Consider the following 22,061-nt stretch of genomic DNA (forward strand, 5'->3'; position numbering starts at 1 on the left):
TGGTGGAGTCCCCATCCCTGGAGGTATTTAAAAGACATGTAGGTGTGGTGCTTAGGGACATGGTTTCGTGGTGGACTTGGCAGTGTTAGGCTAACGGTGGGACTCGGTGATCTTAAGGGTCTTTTCCAACCTAAATGATTCTATGGTTCTATGATTCAGTGAGAATGAATCCAAAATATAGCACCATGCAAGCTCCTGTGAAGAAAATTAACTCTAGCCCAGTCTTAACCAGTACACCAGGGCAGCTGTGAGTCGCTGAGCCAGGGTGGGGCCGAAGGCCAGGGCTGGCTGGCGGGCGTGCCTGTGATGCGCTCTGGCGCCTGTGACAGCACAGGGGACGAGTCACAATGGGGGCGGCTCTAAGGGGCACCAGCAGGCAGCGCTGCCCCAGTACAGCCTGGGCCAGTGGTGAGTGCGCACGCGGCAAGAGGCCGGGCTGGACGAGGGCAGGGGCAGAAACGCGGGCCCCCGGGGGGTGGGTTCTCAGCCTGCATCGAGGGCCCAGCTGCTCGCGGGAGCGCCTTGGGCAGGGCACGGTGCCGCCACCGCCGGGGCTGGTCGCAGGCCTTGCTGCCTCCCAGCTGCCTCGTCCCCTCTCCTACCTGCCCGCAGCTCCCTGCGGCTCCCGTCCCCGCTCCCCCCGCCGCCAGCTCCCTCCCTCTCAGCCCCACTGAACCCCTTCTCTCCCTCCTCCTGCAGGCCATGGCTGCCACAAAATTCCTCACCCTGCTTGTGCAAAGCATGATCCAGCACCCGCAGATGGTCGGTGATGAGCTGGATGAGGCCACGCGCGAGCGCATGCAGCAGCGTGCGGTGCAGCTGAGCCAGGAGATGAGTCAGCTGCTGCAGGAGCTGGAGCCGAGGCCCCAGGAGCAGAGGCCCCAGGAGCAGAGTGGCGTGGCCTGGGGAGCCCTGCTCTTTGCTGCCTTGCAGCAGTGGCAATTCTGGGCTGTTGCTGGAGTCCTGGTCCTGCTCTTTGGCCTCTGCTGGTGGCTCAGGAAAAGGAGCTGTCAGCCAGCCAGCAGCAGCGATGAGAACCAAGACGAGGAAGAAGGCAGCGACCACGAAGATGCAAACGATGTGGGAAGGTTTTTTGAAGAGCACATACAGTGGCCAGTTCAGGACCTGGCCAAAGTGTGCCAGGTGGCAGAGGATCTGGTGGGTGACCTCCTCAATTTAAACAGATCGCTCTTGGTAAATAATTTCTATCCTGTGTTGCAACCAGCCATCGGGGTGGGCAGTGCCTTTGAAGGTTGGAGTCCCCGTGAGAATGATGTGGTCTACCGCCTGCTCATACCTATGAAGCCCCCACGTGGGCACGCCTTCCACCTGGAGCTGGGCAGTGCAGGGCAGATGCTGGCGAGGGGCTCCTGCATCCGTGTGGAACTGGAGTGCACATGCACGGGTGGGTGGCTGGTGGGGGACATGCTGTGCTTCCTCCACCACCCCGAGGAGGAGCTGAGGAGAAATCAGTGTCCCAGCCTCCTACGCACCCTCTGCACTGGCTCCTACCTAGATGTGGAGAAAACTGCCCTCTGGTTCCACCACTTTGTGAGATCAGCGTGGGTGGTGGTCCCTGGGTCGCATCACTATGATCTAAGGGTGCATCCCTCCAGCCGCTCCTGCAAGCTGCAGCTGACAAGAACAAATGCCTCCAGGAGAACCCTTGTCATTGAGATGATGTTTGGGGTGCAGCAAGGTGACTCAGACATCTTCCTGAGCAGCCAGAGTACAGAGGCCATCTTCACCCCAAGCACAATGTGGTCACAGAGCTGTGCCGTAGCAGAGGTGAAGTTCTTCAAGCATATGGCCAGGCAGGCCCCAGACGACAGCTTCCACCTCAAATGCCTGCAGCTCTGCGCCCGCATCCTGGTGGGCACAGGCTTTTCCACCTATGCCTTGAAGACAGCTGTGATGCACCTCCTGACCACCACACCCCTGTCAGGCTGGCGCAGGAGGGATTTCCTGCTGCGCCTGGAGGATATCATGCGGTACTTGCGCTGCTGCCTGGAGGAGAAACGCCTCGACCACTTCTTCTTAGGCAATGAGAGGGTGCCTGAGGAGATCATCTTGCCCTCGTACTTCCGAATGGCTGAACCGCTCAACCTCTTCCAGCGCCTGGCACAGGATCCGGACGCCCACGCTGAGGCACTGCGTGAGTTTGTGGAGCTGCGAGATCGGCTCACAAGACTGCTGATCTACGGCCGCTGAAAGAGGTCTTCATGCACAGAGCTGTGTTTGCGGGGCTCACAGCTGACGGCAGACGACTACCTCATTCTGCAAGGAAAAGAGAGGAGAATGTGGGACATGGAAAGGAAAGGGCAAACCCTGCGCAGCAGCCCTCTGCCGAGAGTGGCAGCATTCTCCTCTCGATGGTCTCCCCAGCATAGCAGCTGGTGGCAACTACAACGGCGATCAGATGACTTTTGGCCCTGCTTTCCCCTCGCAATGCCTATGCCCAGGGTGGCAAAAAGGCCCAGAAATTCTTGCTGGCAGCTCCGGTTGTGCAGGCACCAAGCGAGAGGCACCGCTGATGTGCTTTTGTGTGTTCACTAAGGTCTGGGTGGAGAATCTGACAATCCTAGACACTCCCTGGGGAGCCGGTGCCGTTGAACTGAGCACGCTGGACATGGAGAACACACTGCTCATTCGGCAGAGGGAATTGCTGCCCCACCTCTCCTCCACAGCAAAAGCACACCCTGGGGAGTCAGACCCAATGCAGCTGAAGGGGCCATTGCAAGGAGCCTTGCAACAGAGACTCCCGTCACCACCTGGACAGCGACTGCCCCCGCCTCTTTGAGAGAGCCCACTCTCTCTGGGAGCTGTACCATGTGCAGAGATGTCAATAAATCACTTGTTTAACACGCAGACGCTGCGTCTGTGAGTGTCTGTGCATCACGTTGTTGGGGAACACGGGCATAGGGTGCTGAGAGCTCAGCTGCCACAGAGTTGGGGAGCATTTTGCAGAAGAGGTCATGCGGTGAGCACTGGTTTCAATGATTCTGTAACTAAGGCTCCACCACCTGTCCGTGCTCCTGCGTTGGGGCAATCAGAATCATTTGTCACCCTCTACACCCGTGCACATTGCCTCTGTGCTGTAGGGAGCCTGAAGTGGCTTCCTTGGGAGCCATACGCAAACCAAGCCCTGGGAGCCTGACAGCAGTGCCCTTGGGCGGCCCCAGTGAGGTGGGTATCATGCTGTCTGAGTGGGGAGCCCTTTGCACAGTGAAAAAGTGCCATGTCTGCAGAGCAGTACTCTGGATGCTCTGGCTCCTGTGTGTGTATGAGGCTCATTCACCATACCCTCTCATGACCCACAAGCTCAGGCTCCCACCACCTTAACGAGCTAAATTTAACACATGCAGCAAGTTTAAAGAAAGCTTTTGAGATGTCTCCAATTCAAAGCATGCGCTTGTGCAGTCCATGCCTCATTTATGAGAAGTAGTGGCCTGACAGCAGCTGTGGCAGAAGAGGTGCACTCATACCTGTATTTGGGTCACCTCCAGTGGAAATCCAATGATGGTATATGGGTGAAGATTTGCAAGCTCTTCGATAATTGTTACACCAAAAGAACTGTCTAACTGTCTTTGTCCAAGTGCTAGAGAAGGCCAGGCTTCTCCCCATTTTCAGTTATAGTTTGCAGAACACGGACAGTTCTTCCACGATGCGCAAAGCTACCAGAACCTTCCTTGCCTAATGATGGATCTTTGGAAAATTAAGTTGAAATTGAGATGAGATGCTATCTCTCCGCATCTTTCACACCAGTGGTTCTCACTCTGTGGCCCAACCTTTCCCCCAAAAAAGGTTGTTTTGCTGCAAAATGGCCATAATTACACTGCATTTACCATGCACCTTTTCTGGTTCAAAGAGGTAGAGCGCATTATGGTTTTGGTATATGAAGGCAAGAAGAGAAACATGTTATTTGAGTAAGATCTCCCATGTAAATTTTTTCATTTGAATACATCCATGATATTCTTGTTTAGTGCTTTGCATCCCTCCAGCTTCAAAGAGCAAGCTCTGAGCTACAGTTAATGAGAGTTTGCTGATCTCTCCTCTTGAACCTGTTGCTTGTTTCTTGGGGCTGTTTCCCTCTTGTGTACCTTCGAGCTTTTGAACCAATGAAAATGCTTACCTAGCAGGTTCATCTCGCCAAGTTCTTTTGATCAAGGCCAAGGCTGAGAATCTGGGGGACAAAGAAGAATGACAAGCACTGATTGAGACCATGAAGACAATGCAGTCTGCTCAGTCTTCTGCATCCCAACAGATTGTTACCACAAAGTCAGGCTTGCCAGTGACCCAGGCCAAAGCACTTTCATCACACTAATTGGTTCCCATTCCAAGAGGCCCCAGGTTTCCCAGGCTCTTTGGCAATTTCCTGTTGCTTCCTCAGAGTTGCGTACCCTTCTGCAGTCTCTTCTCGGAGAGGGGTATCCTGGACTGAATTTTCTCCTTTTTGTATTCTGTAAAAATCCTGAGCCACTGACAACTCTGGCCACAGCAGCATTATTAAAAACTTTTCTTGACCAGTCTGTTTTCTAACTCCCAGAGAATAACTGGCACAGATAGCCAGATACTGCAGGATCTCCGTCCCGGTTGTGTTCAGGCACAACTAAACACGCACTGCACAGCCGTCCCAGCAGTGCCCCAGCCAGCAGCTGTCTCTTGCCCAAAAGCATGCTGCAGGACCTGCCTGGCAGCACTGGCAGCTTGCTGCCAGTTGTCACCTTTCCCTGAGTCCCTTGGCTGTCATGCTAGAGAGACACGATTCCTCTCAAGAAGGGAATTGGTACAGTCCGGCACTAGTTCCTGGGAGTCCCAAGATGCCAAGGAAGGAGGGCTGTCAGGACCAGGCTGCATAAGAAGGAAGGTTGATGTCTGGTTTTCTGTGCGACTGTGAGGACCTTTAAATGCCAATAGTCTGTAGGCGTGAGGGACGCTCATGTTGCAAGCTTACAATTGTAAGAAAAGCTCGCAGTGAAAGAAGTGCTTCAGACAGTACATAGATTCATCCATGCCTGGCAGTATTCACTGAGTAATAGCCAGGTCGCAATTGCATGTGAGCCTGCAGGCCATGCCAGTGGCCCTGAGTAAGCATGCCGAGAGGTGTGGCTAGGTGCAGGGGTGGTTAAGGACAGTGTGATGTCTAAAGAGGATTCCATAGGTTATACTGTCCCTGCCTGTGTGCAGAAGCTGCTCTGGGGGCACTTGGTTTCAAGAGGTGGGTGCCCTGGCTTGGCAACAGCCTGATGCTGCAGTTCTCTTGACAGATGTCAGACAGCTCTGTCTCTGATGACACCCATACACTGCACCACACCACAGCTGTCCAGCACCACATCTCTCCAAGAAGGAAGGCTGAGGGAGATCTCAGATTCAGTTTGGGCAAACCCTGAATTCCCTATCAAAGCACGTCAGGTTTACAGTGGCATGAAGGGTGACAACAGAGGACAGGCAAGCTCAACAAGCTGCTAATGCAATACAGCTTAGGCTACAGCTTTCTGCCTTTCTATCTCTGGAGCCTTGTAGGGGAAGGTTGGCTCATACGTGGGGTAGGTTGACTTTCACCAGCTCTCCTGCTAACAGCACAGGGCACCCTAAGGGTGTTTTGTCTCACCTGGTGCCTCAGCACAGGCAAGAGCCTAAATAAGCCCACAGGAGCTTTCCCATTTGCAGCAGTGGGAGCACGGACCAGAGCAGTGCCAGCAGCAGCAGCCATGAACCACAGCAGATGCTGAGCACCGCTGCCAAAATTAACCAAAGCACCTGTGAGAAGCAACTGTATAGGATCCTCACACCCACCCTGCTGTATAGATGTGCCCTGTATGTCCTCTCGCTGCTCTCATAGTCTAATTGATGGCTCTACTTGTTTTCTTGCATTTTGCATCACCAACACAAGAGAAAGGATCACCGTACAAAAGGAACAGCTGCTAGCGAGGCGGAAAGAAACTCAGCAAGCATTTTATGGGCAATGCCCGTCCTCTTTGTTCCGCAGTCGGTGTGACTTGGGGTAGCCAAACCTTTGGAAATGGCTGTTTCTCTCTCTTCCCCAGCTCATGTTGCTGTGACAAGACTAGGGACCAACTATAGACAATGGAAGACTGATGTTTTGGAGAAGGCAAGAACGTCTTTAGCCATTCACTTGTTATGCTTCTTCAGCACCATAGTGGAATACATAAATCTCTGGCTCCAGCTAGAGGCCGTCCAAGGCTAGGTTTCTAACCCGAAAGGAGCTCTCATAAAGTATTGCTATGCTGTATTAAGGTGCATGGTACAATACACCAAATATGCCAAAGAGAAGGAGAAGAGCAGAGACCATGGAGACTTTCACATGCTGTCCATCCCAGACATCTCCTTGTCTATCAAGCAACAAGACGGGATGCTGTTCCCTTCCCTCCACCTATGGTATCAAGCCAATGAGCCTTGTAATGTATTAACCCTACTTCATGTTGTGAAACAAGACCTCTGTTTGACGGAGCTGTTGCCCTGGTAGTTAAGCACAAACTCCGGCTGCTCTGTTAAAGGTGAAGCCCTGTGAGCGCGGCGCCTGCCTTCCCCAGCTGGGCAGGAATCGGGTAGGACTTGATTCCCGGGCAAGACTTGTGGTATTGCTCAAGCCTCACTGCACGTGGCGAGGAGGGCGCCCCAGCCAAAGACCAGCATCATTAAGGAGGGCTGATGGCCGGCCAGCCAGTTCAGCCCTGCTTCTGTCCTCCGGTGGGCGAAGCAGTGCCTGGGCAAGGGCATGTGCTGAGGGATGCTGGCACGTACTGTGGGGAGTGGTAGCAATACAAGGGGATATGCCAGTGAGCCCACTGGGCAGAGACTCACCCCCATGGCGTGTTACCACTGCTAGAAGCCAGCCCAGCTGGGATATGCACGGTACACTCAGACACCGAAGGAGGGAGGCTGTTTTTCCCCAGGAGCTCCCATGGAGAGACCAGGGAGAAGAGAGGAAGAACAAGGTGTCTATGTCAGTGCTGAGAGCTGAGTCAGCTCCTCAAGTACAAGGGAGGCGGTTCAACATATTTGGAGGACTGGGACCTCAGGGCAGTACCTATGAACCTCACCCGCGACAGCGTGAGGCAGTCATCCGGTGACAGGTAGGGGTGGCCAAGGCTGAAAGCGTAGGCAAGATGCGTGAGAATTACCAAGAGAAGTAGGACTGTGAAAAATCACAGACCAGGGCAAGAAGCCCTAATGGGGTGTAACTGGCAAAGGCGCGGAGGGAGGACAAGAGGACCAAACCATCTCACTGGAGACTTCTGCTCAGCACCTGTGGTTTGGGGAGTTTCCAGGGGAGAGCGCGGGTATTTGGGAGCCCAGAGGGAACACCAGTCCAGGTGAAGTATGAGAGTGGCCTAAGAAATCTGACATAGAGGAAGGTATCTTCTGGGTTCTTAAGCAAAGGAAAAGCAACCCTGCCAGGGGAAACAAGCCTGCCGTATGAGGAAAGGCGGAGAGAGCTGGGTTTGTTCAGCCTTGAGAAAAGAAGGCTTAGGGGAGACCTTATCACCGTGTTCCAGTATTTAAAGGCTGGCTGCAAAGAAAATGGAGACTCCCTTTTTACAAGGAGTCACGTGGAAAAGACAAGGGGTAATGGGTACAAGTTACCCCTGGGTAGATTCCGCTTGGACGCAAGAGGACAATTTTTCACAGTGAGAACTATCAGCCACTGGAATAATCTCCCCAGGGGTTCCCCAACATTGGACGCTTTTAAGATTCGGCTGGACAGGGTGCTGGGCCATCTTGTCTAGACCGTGCTTTTGCCAAGAAAGGCTGGAGCTGATGATCCTTGAGGTCCCTTCCAACCTGGTATTCTATGATTCTATGATCCTGTGACTTGTTTTCCTTTCTATCCATCAGTATCCTCCTCCCAAAACACAGCAGTTCCTTTAAGGCCACTCAAGCGCTAAGAAAAATCTAGACCAACCGAGAAAGCCCGTAGGAGCTCTGCTGGCTGCCTGGGATTGTCCCTCTTGCAACAGGATCACGAGCAGGGTTTGCAGCAGAGTTTGTGGGAGCTAGCGCTGAGAGTAGTTGGGTTTTCCGGATACCCCCTCCCTCTGTAACATGTATGGCCACTGGGCAGCAGAGCGGTTCCTTCCTCCCACACGTGAACCCACCTGGAGTGTACCTGTAAAGGTACAGACCTTTAAAGGCCCTCGTGTTCAAAAAAGGTGTCCTACCCAGCATGGTTACCGGTGCAGTTCTCCTCTTTGGGGACAGAAGCTAATTTCAGAGTTAAAAGAGAGGGAGTGTCAAAGATGCCTTGGCATATGCCTTGGGCAGGAGGGATGCCACAGGCTGTGACGTTCAGTGGCCCCTGCCGTAAAGAGGGGGGAAACGAAACACCAGGTAAATACAATGCACCTAAATATTGCCAAAGTGGGGGTGTGATAAATATCCAGACAGAAAGAGGCAGACAGCTCCCACATGCTTGCTCTAGCTACTCTAAGTGGTACATTTCCTGCTAGAGACAATCTAAAACCAAAAGAGATAGCTTAAAATCCTAAGAACCCATGAAGGATGAATATGATATCATAAGACGACCAAATGCTACTTGAAAAGTACAATGCTCTCAGAGAGGAAGTAAAAGCCAGTAAAGCTGGCCTCAGCCTACTGAATGCTTAGGAAGATGTCCGAATTGCCTTTCTACCCGCCAAACGCCAACACAATGAAAACGGTCCTCTTGAAGGTGTCAGCTAGCTGGAGGTTGCACTAGTGGGAGGAGGGCAGCACCATTACCTGGTAGGGGGGTGATACAGATACTTCGTCAGCGCATCCTCAGGGTGGTGGAGGAAGCACAACATGTTATCAGCCAGCCGCTCCCTCATGCAGGTACACTCCAGCTCCACGCAGATGCAGGAGTCTCTCGCCGGCATCTCCTCCACGGTGCCCAGATCAAGGTGGAAGGCGTGCCCAAGGAGAGGACGCAGGGGCACAAGCAGGTGGCAGACAGCATCGTCCTCACGAGGACTCCAGCCTTCAAAGGCGCTGCCATTGGCTGCAGCACCAGGAAGAAATTATTCAAGAAGAACAATCTGAAAAGGCGGAGGAAGCCGCCACCACCTCCTCCACCACCTTGCATTTGTTGGCCAGGTTCTGCGCTGGACACTGAATGCGCTTTTCAAAAACCATGCCCAAATCGCTATCATCACAGGGATCTTCTTCACTTTCTTCCTCCTCCTGCCCCTCACCCCCTCCTCCTCTTCCTCCTCCTCTTCCTGCTCCATGGCACTGCTGGAGCTCTCCTCCTCGCTGCTGCTGACCTCCTCACAGCTCCTTTTCCTGAGCCGCCAGAAGAGCCCAAAGAGCAGGACGAGGACTAGAGGAAAGGCCCAGACCTGCCACTGCTGCAAGGCGTCAAAGAGCAGGGCTCCCCAGGCCACACCACTCGGGGCCTGGGTCCTCTAGTCCTGGGTCCTCTGCTCCAGCTGCTGCACTGGATGAGTCATCTTCCGTCATGCACAGCTGTAGAGGGTGACGAGTTCTTCTCATTGCCCCAGTGCAGGGGCACGGGCAGGCAGGGAAGCCTTAGTTACAGAGTCATTGAGACCAGAGCCCACTGCACCAGCTCTTCTGCAAAATGCTCCCTGACTCTGTGGCAGCTGAGCAGTCAGCACCCTATGCCCGCATTCCCCGACAAAGTGAGGCACGGACACTCACAGACACAGCATTTGTTCAAACACGCCATTTATTGGCAGCTTTGCACAGAGTAAAGCTCCCAGAAGGAATGGGCTCTCTCGAAGGGGCGGGGGCAGTCGCTGTCCAGGTGGTGACGGGAGTCTCTGTTGCAAGGCTCCTTGCAATGGCCCCTTCAGCTGCATCGGGTCTGACTCCCCAGAGTGTGCTTTTGCTGTGGAGGAGAGGTGGGGCAGCAGTTCCCTCTGCTGAATGAGCAGCGTGTTCTCCGTGTCCAGCGTGCTCAGTCTGGCAGCACCGGCTCCCCGGGGAGTGTCTAGGGTTGTCAGATTCTCCACCCGGACCTTAGTGAACACACAGAGGCACATCAGCGGTGCCTCTCGCTTGGTGCCTGCACAACCGGAGCTGCCAGCAAGAATTTCTGGGCCCATGTGAAATGCCATCCCGGCTGCAGCCATTGCGAGGGGAAAGCAGGGCCAAAAGTCATCTTTGTCGCCCCTGTAGTTGTCACTGGCTGCTGCGCTGGGGAGACCATCGAGAGGAGAATGCTGCCACTCTCGGCAGAGGGCTGCTGCGCAGGGTTTGCCCTTTCCTTTCCTTGTCCCACATTCTCCCCTCTTTTTCCTTGCAGAATGAGGTAGTCGTCTGCCGTCAGCTGTGAGCCCCGCAAACACAGCTCTGTGCATGAAGACCTCTTTCAGCGGCCGTAGATCAGCAGTCTTGTGAGCCGATCGTGCAGCTCATCAAAGTCACGCAGTGCCTCAGCGTGGGCGTCCGGATCCTGTGCCAGGCGCTGGAAGAGGTTGAATGGCTCGGACGTCTGCAAGGCTGGAGGCAAGATCATCTCCTCGGGCACGTTCTCATTGCCAAAGAAGAAATGGTTGAGGCGTTTCTCCTCCAGGCAGCAGCGCAGGTACTGCATGATATCCTCCAGCCGCAGCAGGAAATCCCTCCTGCTGTCTTCAAGGCATAGGTGGAAAAGCCTGTGCCCACCAGGATGCGGGTGTAGAGCTGCAGGCATTTGTGATGGAAGCTGTTGGCCGGGACCTGCCTGGCCATATGCCTGAAGAACTTCACCTCTGCCACAGCGTAGCTCTCTGGCCACGTCGTGCTTGGGGTGAAGATGGCCTCTGTATTCTGGCTGCTCAGGAAGATGTCTGAGTCGCCTTGCTGCACCCCAAACATCATCTCAACGAAGAGGGTTCTCCTGGAAGCATTCGTCAGCTGCAGCTTGCAGGAGCAGCTGGAGGGCAGCACCTCCATATTGTAGTGACGCGACTGAGGCACCAGCACCCAGGCTGACTTCAGGAAGTTCTGGAACCAGAGGGCAGTTTTCTGCACATCTAGGTAGGAGCCGGTGTTCTCTGTTCTCCAGATCTCCAGACTGGCCCTTCAAGGGGACCGCTCCTTGGGTAATGGAGCGTGGCTAGATGAACCTGCTGGGGATTCCTGGCGAGAGCTGAGGCACTGGCGTTGCTAGTTGCGACTCTGGCTACAAGCCCAAGAAAGAAGTCTGTATGCTAGTGACCACTGAGTTAAATCCAGTTGGCGGCGGGTCACAAGCGGTGTTCCCCAGGGCTCAGTACTGGGGCCAGTTCTGTTTCATGTCGTTATCAGTGATCTGGACGAGGGGATCGAGTGCACCCTCAGTAAGTGTGCAGACGACACCAAGTTGGGCGGGAGTGTTGATCTGCTTGAGGGTAGGAAGGCCCTACAGAGGGACCTGGAGAGGCTGGATCGATGGGCCGAGGCCAACTGTATGAGGTTCAGCAAGGCCAAGTGCTGGGTCCTGCACTTCGGCCACAACAACCCCATGCAACGCTAGAGGCTTGGGGAAGAGCGCCTGGAAAGCTGCCTGTCGGAAAAGGACCTGTGGGTGTTGGTCGACAGCTGGCTGCATATGAGCCGGCAGTGTGCCCAGGTGGCCAAGAAGGCCAATAGCATCCTGGCTTGTATCAGAACCAGCATGGCCAGCAGGACGAGGGAAGTGATTGTCCCTTTGTACTCAGCACTGGTGAGGCCGCACCTCTACAGCTGCTGGAAAGGAGGTTGTGGCGAGGTGGGTGCCGGACTCTTGTCCCAAGTAACAAGCATTAGGACGAGAGGAAATGGCCTCAAGTTGTGCCTGGGGAGGTTTAGATTGGATATTAGGAAAAATTTCTTCACCGCAAGGGTTGTCAAGCATTGAAACGGGCTGCCCAGGGACGCGGTGGAGTCCCCATCCCTGGAGGTATTTAAAAGACATGTAGATGTGGTGCTTAGGGACATGGTTTTGTGGTGGACTTGGCAGTGTTAGGTTAACGGTTGGACTCGGTGATCTTAAGGGTCTTTTCCAACCTAAATGATTCTATGGTTCTATGATTCAGTGAGAATGAATCCAAAATATAGCACCATGCAAGCTCCTGTGAAGAAAATTAACTCTAGCCCAGTCTTAACCAGTACACCAGGGCAGCTGTGAGTCGCTGAGCCAGGGTGGGGCCGAAGGCCAGGGCTGGCTGGCGGGCGTGCCTGTGATGCGCTCTGGCGCCTGTGACAGCACAGGGGACGAGTCACAATGGGGGCGGCTCTAAGGGGCACCAGCAGGCAGCGCTGCCCCAGTACAGCCTGGGCCAGTGGTGAGTGCGCACGCGGCAAGAGGCCGGGCTGGACGAGGGCAGGGGCAGAAACGCGGGCCCCCGGGGGGTGGGTTCTCAGCCTGCATCGAGGGCCCAGCTGCTCGCGGGAGCGCCTTGGGCAGGGCACGGTGCCGCCACCGCCGGGGCTGGTCGCAGGCCTTGCTGCCTCCCAGCTGCCTCGTCCCCTCTCCTACCTGCCCGCAGCTCCCTGCGGCTCCCGTCCCCGCTCCCCCCGCTGCCAGCTCCCTCCCTCTCAGCCCCACTGAACCCCTTCTCTCCCTCCTCCTGCAGGCCATGGCTGCCACAAAATTCCTCACCCTGCTTGTGCAAAGCATGATCCAGCACCCGCAGATGGTCGGTGATGAGCTGGATGAGGCCACGCGCGAGCGCATGCAGCAGCGTGCGGTGCAGCTGAGCCAGGAGATGAGTCGGCTGCTGCAGGAGCTGGAGCCGAGGCCCCAGGAGCAGAGGCCCCAGGAGCAGAGTGGCGTGGCCTGGGGAGCCCTGCTCTTTGCTGCCTTGCAGCAGTGGCAATTCTGGGCCGTTGCTGGAGCCCTGGTCCTGCTCTTTGGGCTCTGCCGGTGGCTCAGGAAAAGGAGCTGTCAGCCAGCCAGCAGCAGCAAGGCGGGCAGTTCCAGAAACAAGGCGGATAAGGAGGAGCAAGAAGAAAAGGCCGGTGTTGCACTGGTTGTGGGCAGGATTTCGGCCAAGCGTCTCCTGGACCAGCCAGAATCGTTCACAAGGGTGAAGGAGCTGGTGGATGAGCTTCTCCGCATGTGCCGAATACTCTCCAGGAATAGTTTCATGCCGTGACTGAAGCCAGCCATCAGTGTGGTCAGCGCCTTTGAAGGTTGGAGTCCCTTTGAGGATGATGCTGTCTACCGCCTGCTCGTGCCCCTGAAGCCCCGCCATGGGCACGCCTTCCACCTGGAGCTGGGCACCACGGGGGAGATGCCGGTGAGGAACTCCAGGCTCCGCGTGGAGCTGGAGTGCACCTGCACGAGGGAGCCGCTGGTGGAGGACATGCTGTGCTTCGTCCACCGCCCCAAGGAGGAGCTGAGGAAAAATCAGTGTCCCAGCCTCCTAGGCACCCTCTGCACCAGCCCCTACCTGGACCTGGAGAAAACCACCCGCTGGTTCCAGGTATTGGTCAAAGCAGCCTGGGTGGTTTTGACTCGGTCGAGACACTGCCGTCTAATAGTGCTGCCCTCCAGGCGCTCCTGCAAGCTCCGGCTGATGAACGCTTCCGATAGTAGTACCCTCCTGATTGAGATAATATTTGGGGTGCGGCAAGATGACTCAGACACCTTCCTGAGCATCGAGTAGGCAGAGGCAAGTGTTACCAGCAGCAGGACGTGGCCAGAGAGCTGTGCTATGGCAGAGGTGCCGTTCTTCAGGCACATGGCCAGGCCTGAAGACGCTCCCCGGGAAGCTGGTGCTGCCAGGCCGGCCACGCTGGACATGGAGAACACGCTGCTCATTCGGCAGAGGGAATTGCTGCCCCACCTCTCCTCCACAGCAAAAGCACACCCTGGGGAGTCAGACCCAATGCAGCTGAAGGGGCCATTGCAAGGAGCCTTGCAACAGAGACTCCCGTCACCACCTGGACAGCGACTGCCCCCGCCTCTTTGAGAGAGCCCACTCTCTCTGGGAGCTGTACCATGTGCAGAGATGTCAATAAATCACTTGTTTAACACGCAGACGCTGCGTCTGTGAGTGTCTGTGCATCACGTTGCTGGGGAACGTGGGCACAGGGTGCTGAGAGCTCAGCTGCCACAGAGTCGGGGAGCATTTTGCAGAAGCGCTGATGCAGTGGGCTCTGGTTTCAATGATTCACTGGCTTTGGCTTCCCAGGTGGTGTGGGTTAATCCCAGTAGGCAGCTTGGCATCACACAGCTGCTCAATCACCTTCCGCCAGTGGGATGGTGGAGAGAAGCTGAAGGGGAAAAGTGGGAAAACTTGTGGCTTGAGAGAGGACAGTGTAGTAGGTAAAGCAAAAGCTCCACGCCCTGGCAAAGCAAAACGAAGAATTCATTCACTACTCCCCCGGTCTGCTGAGCAGACGTGCCTTTTCGGGAAGCCTTCTGCCTCCCTGGGGCTCGGGTTGAAGACGTTACCAGGAAACTTCCGAGCCTTGTACGGCCCTCAGATTATTAGCCGCTTGTCGTGGTTTAACCTCAATCGGCAACTGAACACCACGCGGCCGCTCGCTCACTCCTCCCCCACCCCCGGTGGGGTGGGGGAGAGAATTGGAAGAGCACAGGTGACAAAAACTCGTGGGTTGAGATAAAAACAGTTCAGTAATTGAAATAAAATAATAACAACAACAACAACAACAATAATAATAATATGCAAAGCAAGTGATGCACAGTGCAATTGCTCACCACCCGCCGACCGATGCCCAGCCAGTCCCCGAGCAGCGGCCCCCCCGGCCAGCTTTCCCCAGTTTATGTACTGAGCATGACGTCCCATGGTATGGAATGTCCCTGTGGCCAGTTTGGCTGTGCCCCCTCCCAGCTTCTTGTGCTCCTGCAGCCTTCTCAGTCGGTAGAGCACGGGCAGCTGAAAAGTCCTTGGCTAGTGTAAGCACTGCTCAGCAACAACTAAAACATCGGTGCGTTATCAACATTGTTCTCATCCTAAACCCAAAACACAGCACTGTACCAGCTACTAGGAAGAAAATTAACTCTATCCCAGCCGAAACCAGGACACACAGTGACAATAACCTAGAAGGAGCTGAAGGGGACCGAGGACAATGCAGGCTGCATGGCCACGCAGCTGGGAAAGCGGCATCCTTGCTCAAGCAGGCCCCAAAGCAAGCAGATGGGCTGAGGAAACATGGCAGGGTTGTTGTGGGGGCTCCTCTGGTGACAGTCTCACCTGTGAAATGGGCTCCGTTTGCTGGCAGCTCGTGATCATGGAGGCTGCGGGCACAGGAGCAGGCAGAGAGCATCTCGTCTTCTTTCTAGGAGCTGCTGGGAACCCGGTCCCAGAGCAGCAACTGGCGGCGACAGTTATTTAAAAATGCACCTTTGATGCTGCCGCTGGAGCTGGCCACATTTTGCTGCCAGCAAATTGTGCGTTGGGAGGAACTGTGGAAAAAAAATCCACCAAGAATCTATGAATGTAATCTCTCGGGTGAAACTCCATCCCACTTGTAACCCAACTCAGCAGATGTTAATGCCCTGTCCCTGCATTCACATTCCCATCAGAGCCATTTTCCCCAGACAATGGCCGCCTTTGCCCTGGTAGACACAGAAAGTAGGCATTTCCTCAGAGGAAGTTAATTTGGATTTTTAGACACACAAAAAAAAAAAAAAAATAGGAAGAGTGGGAAAGAAAATCTTTCCAGTAATCTGGGAAAGTGTCGTGGTTTAACTCAACTAAACCTTTTAACTAGTCTATGCCAAGGATGCACGGAGCATCTGGGCCAGTCACAATGGGGTGCTTCTGCCACCCATTCCCAGTTAGACTTACTTCGGCTTCCAACACAGTTAGCTGTTGGGATCCCCCCGTCACCCCAGAAATACAGATGGGTTCTGCCCCTATGTAGCTTGATGGTATTAGGGTACACTGTGCACCAGTGTCCACTAGAGCCTTATACTTCTGTGGGTGTGATGTGCCAGGCCACCGAATCCAGACAGTCCAGTAAACCCGGTTGTCCCTTTCCTCCCCCTGGCTGGAGGCAGGGCCCTTCTGATCCTCATCACAGTACTCGTTTCTCGTTTCTTGTACATACGAGTCAGAAGTTTCTTCATTAAGATCAGGAGTAAGATCAGCCCTTCTGCTCTGTCTGGGGAACTGCCCGCTGGAAACTGGAGCAGCAATTTTCCTGGAAGAACCTCTTTCTGTGATTGTTTTCCCTCGCAATTCACCTACCCGTGCCCCTGGGGCTGCGGTAGGTTTCCCATCCCACTTCCTCATGTCCTCTCCGTGGTCACGCAGGTAAAACCATAGGGTGCCCCGTGGTGCGTACCCTTTATATTCTCTCTCTTGAGCAAAAGAACGCTGACTCCTAATAGCCGAGATACTGGTCCGTACAGGTGAGGAGTAGGACCTATCCTCTCTGAGTTGCTGGATCTCCCGGGACAGCTTCTCCACAGCCGAGATGAGGGAGGAAGAGAGACTTTCCTCATATTGCCGGAGTCGACTAGCCAATTCATCCACCGTTTGTTCCTCTCCATCTTTCCAGGTCATCACTGCCAATGAATTGGCGTGTGACGATGGTGCGCTCCTTATAAACTTCTGCCACATGGGTCGTGTGCACTTGACTTCATCTGGATCTTTGGATAGTTGTTCATTGTTCAGGTCATCATAAATCACCTCCAGCACAGCTAATTCTCTCAGAAACTCGATACCCTTCTCCATGGCGGTCCACTTGCTTGGGCGACATATGACATCTTCCTTAAAGGGATACCTTTCCTTCACGCTTGACAAGAGTCGCCTCCGAAGGCTGAGGACTCGTGTCCCTTTTCCAATCGCTTTGTCAATGCCCCCTTCCCTAGAAAGGGATCCCAGCTGCTTGGCTTCCCTACCCTCTAATTCCAGGCTACTGGCTCCATTATCCCAGCATCGGAACAGCCAGGTGACAATACGCTCGCCTGGACGATGGCTGAAATCTTTTCGTGTATCTCGCAGCTCACTCAGGGATAGAGATCGGGTGGTCACTGCCTCGTTTATGAGTTCTTCCTCTTCTTCCTCCCCGATCAGCGGCCGGCTCTCCTCCTCCCGTTCTCGTGATGGCCCTTCTCCAGGGTAGTCTGCCTCGTACACTTCTTCCTCCGGTTCCCTTTTAGAAGAAGCTTCTTCCTCCCTTACTAAATGAGCCGACTTCCGCTTCCAAAATTTCTTCTTGTGTACAGGGGCGACTGATACCGGCACAGGCTGGTTCTTTGGTTCAGCCACAGGGCGTGTCGCCGGGGTCTGAGTGGCCACAGTGCCTGTCGCCGGGGCCTGAGTGGCCACAGGGCCTGTCGCTGGGGTCTGAGTAGCCGCAGAGCCTGTCACTGGGGTCTGAGTGGCCGCAGGGCCTGTCGCTGGGGTCCGAGTAGCCGCAGAACATGTTGCTGGGGTTGGAGTGGCCACAGGGCCTGTTGCCGGAGTCTGAGTAGCCACAGTGCCTGTTGCCGGGGTCTGAGTGGCCGCGGGGCCTGTCGCCGCGGTCAGAGTGGCCGCAGGGCCTGTTGCCAGGGTCTGAGTGGCCGCAGGGCGTGTCGTTTTACCGTCAGATCCAGAGACCTTCTCTTCCCTTTGAGGGCACTGAATGGTGTTGAACAGGGCTCGGTAGGCATGGGCCAGGCCCCAGCACGTTGCAATGATCTGCATCTCTCTGGAGTTGCCAGGGTGACAGCATACTTTGTCCAAATATTCTCCTAACTTTTCAGGATTCTGCACTTGCTCAGGCGTGACGTTCCAAAACACTGGGGGTGCCCATTGGCCTAGGTGCTTGCCCATCTTGTCCCACACACCCTGCCACTCATAACTATTCAGCCTTGGGGCAGATCTCTGGATGATATTCTTAAATTGCTTACCAACTTTAGACAAAACCAAAACAATATTCCAAAGAAGTACCAATAGAAGTATCTTAACTACCCAAGGCTGTTCAAAATACTGAAAAGTTACTGTAACGAAGGAGGAAACATCATAGAAGAAGGTAGTGACACTGCCATTCTGTATTTCCTCCGTAAAAAAACGCTCAGAAATGTTACTGTAATTGCTAGTTGGCTCCACAAAATGGTATCCGTGGTACAGTAACGGCTTCATTGCGAAACTTACATACCACACTGAGGTCAAGGTCAATGTTCTAAAAACAAACCTCACAAGCGAGACATCACTAATCACTGCAGACCACAGCAAACTGCAAAAACCAACACCAATCTTTAACAAGTACAGCAAAAAAAGGAGCACGATGCAGATTACACAAATCCATAGTGAGAACAGAGACACCAACATTGTGACCCACAACTATTAACAGATACAAGTTCCTTAATACACTCCGGTTAATCTGTTATTATCTCAAACCCTTCGTGCCCCACGTTGGGCGCCAAAAAGGACTGTCGTGGTTTAACCTCAGTCGGCAACTGAGCACCACGCAGCCGCTCGCTCACTCCCCGTGCCCCCGGTGGGATGGGGGAGAGAATTGGAAGAGCACAGGTGACAAAAACTCGTGGGTTGAGATAAAAACAGTTTAATAATTGAAATAAAATGATAATCATAATAGTAATAATAATACACAAAGCAAGTGATGCACAGTGCAATTGCTCACCACCCGCCGACCGATGCCCAGCCAGTCCCCGAGCAGCGGCCCCCCCGGCCAGCTTTCCCCAGTTTATGTACTGAGCATGACGTCCCATGGTATGGAATGTCCCTGTGGCCAGTTTGGCTGTGCCCCCTCCCAGCTTCTTGTGCACCTCCAGCCTTCTCAGTCGGTAGAGCATGGGAAACTAAAAGTGGGTGCCGGACTCTTGTCCCAAGTAACAAGCGATAGGATGAGAGGAAATGGCCTCAAGTTGTGCCAGGGGAGGTTTAGATTGGACATGAGGAAAAATTTCTTCACCGCAAGGGTTGTCAAGCATTGAAACGGGCTGCCCAGGGAAGTGGTGGAGTCCCCATCCCTGGAGGTATTTAAAAGACATGTAGGTGTGGTGCTTAGGGACATGGTTTCGTGGTGGACTTGGCAGTGTTAGGTTAACGGTTGGACTCGGTGATCTTAAGGGTCTTTTCCAACCTAAATGATTCTATGGTTCTATGATTCAGTGAGAATGAATCCAAAATATAGCACCATGCAAGCTCCTGTGAAGAAAATTAACTCTAGCCCAGTCTTAACCAGTACACCAGGGCAGCTGTGAGTCGCTGAGCCAGGGTGGGGCCGAAGGCCAGGGCTGGCTGGCGGGCGTGCCTGTGATGCGCTCTGGCGCCTGTGACAGCACAGGGGACGAGTCACAGTGGGGGCGGCTCTAAGGGGCACCAGCAGGCAGCGCTGCCCCAGTACAGCCTGGGCCAGTGGTGAGTGCGCACGCGGCGGGAGGCCGGGCTGGACGAGGGCAGGGGCAGAAACACGGGCCCCCAGGGGGTGGGTTCTCAGCCTGCATCGAGGGCCCAGCCGCTCGTGGGAGCGCCTTGGGCAGGGAACGGTGCCGCCACCGCCGGGGCTGGTCGCAGGCCTTGCTGCCTCCCAGCTGCCTCGTCCCCTCTCCTACCTGCCCGCAGCTCCCTGCGGCTCCCATCCCCGCTCCCCCCGCCGCCAGCTCCCTCCCTCTCAGCCCCACTGAACCCCTTCTCTCCCTCCTCCTGCAGGCCATGGCTGCCACAAAATTCCTCACCCTGCTTGTGCAAAGCATGATCCAGCACCCGCAGATGGTCGGTGATGAGCTGGATGAGGCCACGCGTGAGCGCATGCAGCAGCGTGCGGTGCAGCTGAGCCAGGAGATGAGTCGGCTGCTGCAGGAGCTGGAGCCGAGGCCCCAGGAGCAGAGGCCCCAGGAGCAGAGTGGCGTGGCCTGGGGAGCCCTGCTCTTTGCTGCCTTGCAGCAGTGGCAATTCTGGGCCGTTGCTGGAGTCCTGGTCCTGCTCTTTGGGCTCTGCCGGTGGCTCAGGAAAAGGAGCTGTCAGCCAGCCAGCAGCAGCAAGGCGGGCAGTTCCAGAAACAAGGCGGATAAGGAGGAGCAAGAAGAAAAGGCCGGTGTTGCACTGGTTGTGGGCAGGATTTCGGCCAAGCGTCTCCTGGACCAGCCAGAATCGTTCACAAGGGTGAAGGAGCTGGTGGATGAGCTTCTCCGCATGTGCCGAATACTCTCCAGGAATAGTTTCATGCCGCGACTGAAGCCAGCCATCAGCGTGGTCAGCGCCTTTGAAGGTTGGAGTCCCTTTGAGGATGATGCTGTCTACCGCCTGCTCGTGCCCCTGAAGCCCCGCCATGGGCACGCCTTCCACCTGGAGCTGGGCACCACGGGGGAGATGCCGGTGAGGAACTCCAGGCTCCGCGTGGAGCTGGAGTGCACCTGCACGAGGGAGCCGCTGGTGGAGGACATGCTGTGCTTCGTCCACCGCCCCAAGGAGGAGCTGAGGAAAAATCAGTGTCCCAGCCTCCTAGGCACCCTCTGCACCGGCCCCTACCTGGACCTGGAGAAAACCACCCGCTGGTTCCAGGTATTGGTCAAAGCAGCCTGGGTGGTTTTGACTCGGTCGAGACACTGCCGTCTAATAGTGCTGCCCTCCAGGCGCTCCTGCAAGCTCCGGCTGATGGACGCTTCCGATAGTAGTACCCTCCTGATTGAGATAATATTTGGGGTGCGGCAAGATGACTCAGACACCTTCCTGAGCATCGAGTAGGCAGAGGCAAGTGTTACCAGCAGCAGGACGTGGCCAGAGAGCTGTGCTATGGCAGAGGTGCCGTTCTTCAGGCACATGGCCAGGCCTGAAGACGCTCCCCGGGAAGCTGGTGCTGCCAGGCCGGCCACGCTGGACATGGAGAACACGCTGCTCATTCGGCAGAGGGAATTGCTGCCCCACCTCTCCTCCACAGCAAAAGCACACCCTGGGGAGTCAGACCCAATGCAGCTGAAGGGGCCATTGCAAGGAGCCTTGCAACAGAGACTCCCGTCACCACCTGGACAGCGACTGCCCCCGCCTCTTTGAGAGAGCCCACTCTCTCTGGGAGCTGTACCATGTGCAGAGATGTCAATAAATCACTTGTTTAACACGCAGACGCTGCGTCTGTGAGTGTCTGTGCATCACGTTGCTGGGGAACGTGGGCACAGGGTGCTGAGAGCTCAGCTGCCACAGAGTCGGGGAGCATTTTGCAGAAGCGCTGATGCAGTGGGCTCTGGTTTCAATGATTCACGGGCTTTGGCTTCCCAGGTGGTGTGGGTTAATCCCAGTAGGCAGCTTGGCATCACACAGCTGCTCAATCACCTTCCGCCAGTGGGATGGTGGAGAGAAGCTGAAGGGGAAAAGTGGGAAAACTTGTGGCTTGAGAGAGGACAGTGTAGTAGGTAAAGCAAAAGCTCCACGCCCCGGCAAAGCAAAACGAAGAATTCATTCACTACTCCCCCGGTCTGCTGAGCAGACGTGCCTTTTCGGGAAGCCTTCTGCCTCCCTGGGGCTCGGGTTGAAGACGTTACCAGGAAACTTCCGAGCCTTGTACGGCCCTCAGATTATTAGCCGCTTGTCGTGGTTTAACCTCAATCGGCAACTGAACACCACGCGGCCGCTCGCTCACTCCTCCCCCACCCCCGGTGGGGTGGGGGAGAGAATTGGAAGAGCACAGGTGACAAAAACTCGTGGGTTGAGATAAAAACAGTTCAGTAATTGAAATACAACAACCACAACCACAACAACCACAACCACAACAACCACAACCACAACCACAACAACCACAACCACAACAACCACAACCACAACAACCACAACCACCACAACCACCACCACAACCACCACAACCACAACCACCACAACCACAACCACCACAACCACAACCACCACAACCACCACAACCACCACAACCACCACAACCACCACAACCACCACAACCACCACAACCACCACAACCACCACAACCACCACAACCACCACAACCACCACAACCACCACAACCACCACAACCACCACAACCACCACAACCACCACAACCACCACAACAACATGCAAAGCAAGTGATGCACAGTGCAATTGCTCACCACCCGCCGACCGATGCCCAGCCAGTCCCCGAGCAGCGGCCCCCCCGGCCAGCTTTCCCCAGTTTATGTACTGAGCATGACGTCCCATGGTATGGAATGTCCCTGTGGCCAGTTTGGCTGTGCCCCCTCC

General features: G+C 55.1%; 2 protein-coding genes and 2 pseudogenes across 2 annotated transcripts; 3 read left to right on the forward strand and 1 right to left on the reverse strand.

The window, feature by feature from the left end:
• Positions 1-498: 498 nt before the first annotated feature.
• On the forward strand, positions 499-2,211 carry LOC143162883 (inositol 1,4,5-trisphosphate receptor-interacting protein-like 1). The gene has a single exon (XM_076343449.1). It carries the CDS (start codon positions 703-705, stop codon positions 2,209-2,211), a length of 1,509 nt encoding a protein of 502 aa, XP_076199564.1. The 5' UTR covers positions 499-702.
• An 8,101-nt stretch (positions 2,212-10,312) lies between these two features.
• On the reverse strand, positions 10,313-11,022 carry LOC143163873 (inositol 1,4,5-trisphosphate receptor-interacting protein-like 1; the record flags this gene model as incomplete). Its single annotated transcript, XM_076345834.1, is given in 2 exon segments — positions 10,313-10,596; positions 10,599-11,022. Coding segments are annotated over 2 exon segments (684 nt in total), but the record flags the coding sequence as incomplete, so codon positions are not given.
• A 1,171-nt stretch (positions 11,023-12,193) lies between these two features.
• Positions 12,194-13,580, forward strand: LOC143163874 (inositol 1,4,5-trisphosphate receptor-interacting protein-like 1; annotated as a pseudogene).
• A 5,456-nt stretch (positions 13,581-19,036) lies between these two features.
• On the forward strand, positions 19,037-20,585 carry LOC143163875 (inositol 1,4,5-trisphosphate receptor-interacting protein-like 1; annotated as a pseudogene).
• Positions 20,586-22,061: the final 1,476 nt, after the last annotated feature.

Source organism: Aptenodytes patagonicus, chromosome 7, assembly GCF_965638725.1.
Source record: "Aptenodytes patagonicus chromosome 7, bAptPat1.pri.cur, whole genome shotgun sequence".
Taxonomy (NCBI): domain Eukaryota; kingdom Metazoa; phylum Chordata; class Aves; order Sphenisciformes; family Spheniscidae; genus Aptenodytes; species Aptenodytes patagonicus.

Coding starts and splice junctions, on each gene's coding strand:
- LOC143162883 (XM_076343449.1), top strand. CDS start 703: ATGGCTGCCACAAAATTCCTCACCCTGCTTGTGCAAAGCATGATCCAG.